Source organism: Diabrotica undecimpunctata, chromosome 8, assembly GCF_040954645.1.
Source record: "Diabrotica undecimpunctata isolate CICGRU chromosome 8, icDiaUnde3, whole genome shotgun sequence".
Taxonomy (NCBI): domain Eukaryota; kingdom Metazoa; phylum Arthropoda; class Insecta; order Coleoptera; family Chrysomelidae; genus Diabrotica; species Diabrotica undecimpunctata.
The window spans coordinates 68914051-68921884 of record NC_092810.1 but is presented as its reverse complement, the minus strand read 5'-3'; the positions used below and the strand labels follow the sequence as shown (position 1 = coordinate 68921884).

Below are 7834 nucleotides of genomic sequence, written 5' to 3'. Positions count from 1 at the left end.
TATGCAATTGAAATACTCTAAACAAGATGCTTTGTACAGACTTTAATTTCCATATAATTTGACAAATCTTGAAATATTTTTATCCTAAAATTTTACCAAATGTTCAGGTAATAACAGCTACAAAGGAGGCCGGTTAGAATGTTGGGAAACCAATTTTAGCCGCCTCGCTGCGTTTGCGAATCCCCATGATTTTGCTCTTCTAAAATCGTAAAATAATTATGAGCGCAATCGGTTTCGGACCGTACTTTTAAAACAGTTGCGCCGTGGGCACTGGTTCTTACTGTTCGAGAGAACTCGATGAGCGAGGTTGTTATAAATGAAGAAGGCTGTAGAGGCACTGCCGAAAATTGTACCTACTCTTCCTTCCCATAACCGGCAAAATTTAGTTGATTCCGTCACATCAGCCATGAGATCGGCAAAAGATTTAAAAAGGAAGGCTTAAATTTGGTCCTACTGAAGGAATCTTCTTCAGAAAGGAACTATTACAAGCTTAACGCCTCAACAAAGTAAGATACTATATAACGCAAAAAGACCAATTTTAATTCTACACTAATTTCGGCTCACTTGGCAATGCCGCCATCTTTGTTTTTTGCCTATTCGTTACCTCCTCCCCGTTCCAACTAGCCCTCGTACGTCATAATCGGACCAATAGAAACGTAGATACCATATAATGCCCTTTTGGCATACTCCGATGCGCACGGCACATACTGCGTTCAACCCCATTTTTCATCTCCTTTCCAACGATACTTCACACGTCATCCTACGTTAAGCCGTTTGGGAGTTGCGAAGTTACGACCGGGGGTTGCGATTTAGGGGGTGGTCTCAAAGCCTCCTAGCATATCTACTCGCTTTGTACCGGTGAGTTTGTACAGGTATACTAACTGCAGCCACGGGAAAAAGAAGCTTAGTCTGATATGTCTACTTCGCAGGAAACCAGGTTTGCCCTCTGGACATAACGAACATAGTTTCTTAGAGCTGTGTTCTGATCATAGGTAAATTTGGTTCGATCTATTCTCTCCATCTCAGAAATCAAAGGAGGACTGTAAAGGCACACTTAGAATGTGTCTCGAGGGAAGAATAGGAAAATAAATGAGAACGAGTACCTATTAGCCCAGGTGCACATAGATAGGGGTCAGGCGTTCCGAGTTCTGCGTTCTTTGTAGTACTTCCGACTCTAATAACCTCTTGTGGTCTAGATTTCTATTCACAGAAAGACAAAGAATGCGGGAACTCTGCCATGTCCGAAATAAAAAAATTAATTGATTTAGTTCGAGAAAGACGTTTATTATATGATTTAAGTGACAATGTTTATAAAAATCGTAATTATAAAGCATAATCTTGGCTTAAAATCGTAAGAGAGATGGGAACGGATGATGATAAGTGAAAAGATTTATTTTAATTTATGTTATATTTCATGTACTTTTCATTAAATTAAAAAAAACGGGTGTGGCAGTCCAGTGGGACTGCCGGTAGAAGTTATACTTCTATACACGCGTTCGCCGTTACAAATTTATATGGGAGTCAATCTGCACAATCATTACATATGTAATGCTATAGGTAAGAGAGAGCAGAAAGAGAAACAGAATTAGGTATATGGTGCATCGTTTGCTGTATATAAAAAACATTTGACTTGTAATAGGAGGATTTCATCAAAATATAATAATATTTTGATGAAAATGTATATTTTTATTTTCATATATGTATGAAAGGAGTTGAATGCAAAAAAATTTTTTTACACATACTCTGCAGTAAAATTCATTGTTTATTTTGATATTAATATACAAATACAATACAATACACTGCAACATAATTCAATATAATAATACAATACAAATTAAAATGTAATATTCATAAGTATTTAAAAATGACAATATACATAACTTACTTACGCATATGTTTAATTACGCTTATAACTTCAAAAACTGAGCAATGAATCGCTGTTGTAAAATTTTTATTCCAAACTTCCAAAAATTTGTGAAATCGTTATTTTTATATAGATAAACAAAATTATCATTTTTAATCCTACCCTATTACCAAATTGTTCGTTTCCAACAATAATTTTTTCAAAAAAAATTTTTTTTGGAGCGGGTTAGAGTATTTTTTATATACACCTGTTTGTAAAAATTTGTTCAAAATACATTTTATTGTTTTAAACACAGTAATTATTATTTTTAAATATTTTGTAACAAAAAAAATAAAAAGTTGCCTCACCGTGACATGTTAGCACATTGCCGTGACCAGAATTCGAACCTGGTTACCACGGCCACAACGTGGGGTCCCAACAACTAGTCCACTAGACGATCACGGCTAATCAGGCGATGTGTATTACGATTCTAGTTCGAATATTTTAATACTCTAACCTAAGATTCTATTAAAACAAATTTAGGTCAGTTGTTTACAAAAGAAACAATGTACTTAATATTAATTTAATTAATATACCATTTTATATAAATGAGTACGCTAATAATTAAAAATAAAGTAATCAATTAGTGGAAATAATAACAAATAAATGCTTCCAATTCTAAAAATCTAAGATATTAACTAAATAATATTCATCAGTATTTAAAAATGACAATAGGTATACATAACTTACTTACCCATATGTTTAATTTACCATGATAATATTAATACAAATTAAAATGAAATATTAATAAGTATTTAAAAATGACAATATACGTAACTTACTTACGCATATGATTAATTTACCATCATAACAATATTAATAAAAAAATATTGGTTGGTGATACAACTGTCAATTTATCTGACATTGACAAATACAATATTTAATTGTTGTTTGTTGTGTATATACGTACACATTTGAACTTTCTTGAGGTATTTACAAGTTTTAATTTATAATTTAACATGCCTAACGAGGCTTGTTACTCCCGTGCAAATTTCCGATTCACTCCCGTGCAAATTTCCAAAGTCGAACGCGCGTATAGAAGTATAACTTCAAAAACCAACAACTCGGATTACGTTGTAAATTTTCATTTTATTTTAAAATTTAGCATTTTTGTTTATATTACATATATTATACAAGACACAAAAGCTACATTGAGAAGGCTGATGAACTTAAACTGGCCCGAAAATGTGCTTGTGACCCATTAATTGGCCAGGAGCTCTGCCTTGGGGTTTCAAACAAACAAAAAACAGCAGACATTGATAAATGTGTGCAAAAAAAAGTCTTTCGAATAGTGGAGAACGGCGCTAGGATAAAGAGTTCATTAAAAGGCAATAAGCCAAATTCACATCTTACTTATTGACCCACAATCGAAAGACTGTCAGGGGGCTGTTTACTGAATACCGAAGACTCCATAAGCATTTGAGTCGTATGAGCTAGGCGTAAGAGGATACTTATCGGCTCTGTCTAGAAGAATGCATGTCTGCATATCTTATGTCAATGTGAAGGTCTCATAAGGCTGCAGTATTTAGAACTCGGAGAGGAAAAACCTAGTTGTAGTGTAACACAAAATTTAATAACTACAAGACAAAGCAAGCTGGATTCAGTGTCACTAATCATAGATAAAGTACAATTATAAACCAAAAAATAATGGCATTCTTAGACTTTGAAAAATTATTTGATACCATTGAGCAATATTTATTTATATACAACTAAGCAATATGAGCACTTTCTAGCATCTAGTAGTCAGGGAGCGTCCATGTATATAATGTTCCGAAAGATTTCTGCGGTTAGTACAAGTAAACCTGGAGCTAAGATTAATACTAGTACAAGAATTGCTTAACAGGATGCTCCTATTGATGTGATTTTCGCGATAACTGTTTTTGGATAAGGACTTGTTTTAAACTAGAGAGCTCAGTGGGCCTACTTGCATAATCGCAAAGATGTATTAATCACAAGGGTATTAATGACTGAATTAATTTGTGAAGTTGGATAATGAAATTTGGCATGCAAGTAACAATTGGTATGGGTGGGTTTTCGATAAACAGAGTGATGAAAACCTTGGAATTGGTTTTCCTTTATGATAACGTCGAGAAACGGTAAGGATGAATCAGTTTTCACATCCATTGTGAACTGGATACTAGGATGTATACCATTCAGATGGATTTGAAAAGACACCAAAGCATCCCTGTCATGGGGCCAAATGACGAATGTATCGTCAACACATTGTAGCCAACATGTGGGTTTGAGCATTGATGTAAATAGTGCTGGAGTCTCAAAGTCTTCCATAAAGATATTAGCAATTACTGGATATAGTGGGGGCACTATTTATTTGTCTGTAGAATTGGACATATTTGGACATAACAATGTTTAATGCTACCCCATATTAAAAATAAATATTTGTTCTATGTCCCAATATTTATTCACAGAACAAACAGCAATTTCTTTCTTGTCAACAAAATAGCCATCATTTATTATTAATTAGTTCTGTTAGAGTAAGTATATTTTGTTTTGTTGCTGATTGGACCTATATTATCAGTAACTAACTAATTATATGATAGTTCATTAAAAAACATGATTAGAAAAAAATAAACTGTCAAATATCTGAATTTTGTATGTATTTTTTTTGTCCCAAGGCATCTTTAAAAATCCAAACTAGAACAACTTGGTTAAAACAAGGATTTTAATTCCTATTCTCCCATAAAACTCTCAAACATGGATGTTTTATAAGGACAACATATCAAAGATAGCAAAAATACAATATCAAACTATCATAAAAAAAAAGAAACAGTATCTGTAGCAACATCAATGTCGTAACTAAGTAGCATAATTTAAATGAAAATTTGCTGGGTATATCCTGAAACATATTATGGAATTACACATAGAGGAAAACCACAACTTAATGTGGTTTTCCAATAAAAATAAAACATGAGGACCAAGGTGAATGCAGTAAGAAAAAAATGGATGAAAGAGGGGCACTATATACAAAGATAATGTTCTTGAATGATTAGACAGAATTTTGGAAAACAATGAACGGTCTTGATGCTAGTCACAAGAATCATACACAAAAGTGTCCTTCCTATATTCATTGTGTGGTCAATGCTGTGATGTGAAACATTCAAACAAATCATACAATAAGTTTTATGTTTGATATAATAGTATTTTTGCCTTGCTTAATGAATAATCTTTTACATGAATTTGAAAAATTATTTTAGCTGGTTGATGTATAAATGCTCCTATAATAGAGCATTTCATTGTGACATCTAAATGTGTTTTACTCTAAACATCTTTACAATAATTTTAAAGTTATTGGCAAAACAAAAAAAAACCACAACACTTATGTAGAAAATTACCTATATTATGACTATATAATAGCTGTTATATGGTACATATCATTGTCAAGCAACTAAATTTTTTGATAAATGGGGTTTAGATTTGAAAAATCTCAATAGATTTGCTGTAATCGCAATAAAGCAACACCAGGTATAACATTTCTAACCACAACACCACATATCTCGTTCAATTCTCATACTAAAACCACCATTGGAGGCTGGTTTGCTGGGTTCATCATGAACAAAAGTAAGTTGTTTTATTATTGCTCCCCTGTAACATTGAAATTGAGTTAAGTGGTGTTGCTAAGTTGAGGATAATATGCTATTATGAAAAAATATTCACATTCCACATTAAAAAAATGTAGGCATTTGTAGAAACTTTTATTTAACAATTGTAAAACTATAGAATTACAATATCACAAATTTTATTAAATATTTATAAATAATATACAATATATATATATATATATATATATATATATATATATATATATATATATATATATATATATATATATATATATATATATATTTTATTTAGTTGTAACTTGATTTTCTAACATTCTAATTTTGAATTATAATTAAACAAAAAATAATACTTAATTTTAAAATTAATTATAAAATAAATACTTAAGTAATTATAATTCTCTATGCCTCTCATACAATTAATTTAGTTATGCCTACAACATGTAGTTAGTTCCATTCAAAAATTTGAAATAAAAGGCTTCCTGTAATTAACTACTTATTGAAGGGTTGTTATTTTCAGGTGTTGTAAGCACATCATTAGATACAGAAAGTTTCTGTTCAAGTTTTACTTCTCCATGTACATGTTTTATATAAGACAGAAATACATTATATAACATTGTAATACCATTTATATAAAGCACTTGATATTTGACATTCACATAATAAAAATTTACCCATTGTGTAGGGGGCCATATCAGCCAATCAGCCTAAAACAAAAAACAATAAAGAAATATATAATATTAAACACAGATAATGAATTATCAACAATAGATATAATATTGAATATGTTGAAGAAGGTGATTAGAAGTAGTTAGACAATTAGAGAATATATTCATTTGTAGTTTACTAATTTATTGGTGATCAGTAAGTTGTAGCAACTGATAATGAAAATAAGAATATTAGCCTTACAAGATGAAGTAAACAGATGTTTACATACAAAGCTAACAGAACTAAGTCAAAGAAATAGTAACTTAAATACACACAGTAATTACTCAATAAATAAAGGAAGTAGGTAAGATTAAAATGGACTCTTCATAAATATGAATACAGATTATAACTACAATACAAGGATCAATAGGTCATAACTCAAGCATCATATTTTAAAACAAATGGTAGTGCTAATTTAAATCAATGTGAAATAAATAAAATTATGTAAATATATCTAAATATTTCCCATATTGAACTTTCGGGTTAATCTTTAAAACTGATGTAATATTATAAACAGTGAGGCATTGAAATAAGTAATACATACGGTATAGACTGCATAAAATTTTTGTTTAAATTCATTAACAGCTTCTTTAAATGGTCTCATTTCAAGAGCATTTAGTCCAAAAAAGAAACAAGCAATACAAATTGGAGACATTATAAATTGGTCCAATGCAATTTTCCATAAAATAACTTTTGTTGTCCTTTCTGGCCATTTTTTTGCAATGCCAATATAATAATAATGATGTATGGGGCCCAAGGCTAAACCTACTATAAACATCCGTGCTAAAAATAATTTAAAAATTAAACTGTGATTAGATAAACCTCAACTTGAAGAAATTGTACATTTAATAACAATAACATTAAATGTTTTTGAAAATAACTAGACACACTTACTTAATCTTGCATAATCATAACGCTTGTCTAACAGGTTTTGTCTGTATTCTAATTCTTGTTGGAACAAATCCCCAATGAACATTAACAACCCTGATGAAATAGTATTTGAAGCTAGTAAATATTTTTTGCTAAATAGCACGCTAACAGTCAAACCTGCAGGACTAAGTTTTGTATTATTTTTCGAAACATGTCGTTTAACTAGATGAGAATAATTGAAACATTTAATATTTTTGTAATTTCTTAATAAACATGATGTAATTTTATACATGTTGTTTCTAGGTTAAATTTTTCATTGGCTTCACACTATCTAGACATAACATGTAGTAGTAATTTTAAAGATATATTTTATGTACATCACAAAATAAATAAGATATCACAGTGTAATTTGCTTTTATTTTGTCGTCCTACCGCCTACGTCCTACTCAAAAACAAAAATATATGATTCATAATCACGGATTCACCTGTTGACATTGACAATGACAAGTTGACATCATTTTTGACATAAGCATAAGCATGGTACTGGTACAATCACAGAATAAATAACAATCTGTGGTACAATCATAGAATATAGAGATGCATTCTTTGGTCACAGAATAAAAAACGGGTGTGGCAGTCCAGTGGGACTGCCGGTGGAAGTTACACTTCTAATATACACGCATTCGCCGTTACAAATTTATTTGGGAGTCAATCTGCATAATCATTACATATGTAATTCTATAGGTAAGACATAACAGAAAGAAAAACAGAGTTAATA

At 30.8% G+C, this 7834-nt stretch overlaps 1 protein-coding gene across 1 annotated transcript; it reads right to left on the bottom strand.

The window, feature by feature from the left end:
• Positions 1 to 5760: 5760 nt before the first annotated feature.
• LOC140448437 (mpv17-like protein 2) lies at positions 5761 to 7555 on the bottom strand. Its single transcript, XM_072541517.1, has 3 exons — positions 7081 to 7555; positions 6731 to 6969; positions 5761 to 6185 (listed from the first exon to the last, which is right to left on the bottom strand). The coding sequence occupies exons 1-3, from the start codon at positions 7346 to 7348 to the stop codon at positions 5967 to 5969; spliced, it is 726 nt and encodes a 241-aa protein (XP_072397618.1). The 5' UTR covers positions 7349 to 7555; the 3' UTR covers positions 5761 to 5966.
• Between the last annotated feature and the right edge of the window lie 279 nt (positions 7556 to 7834).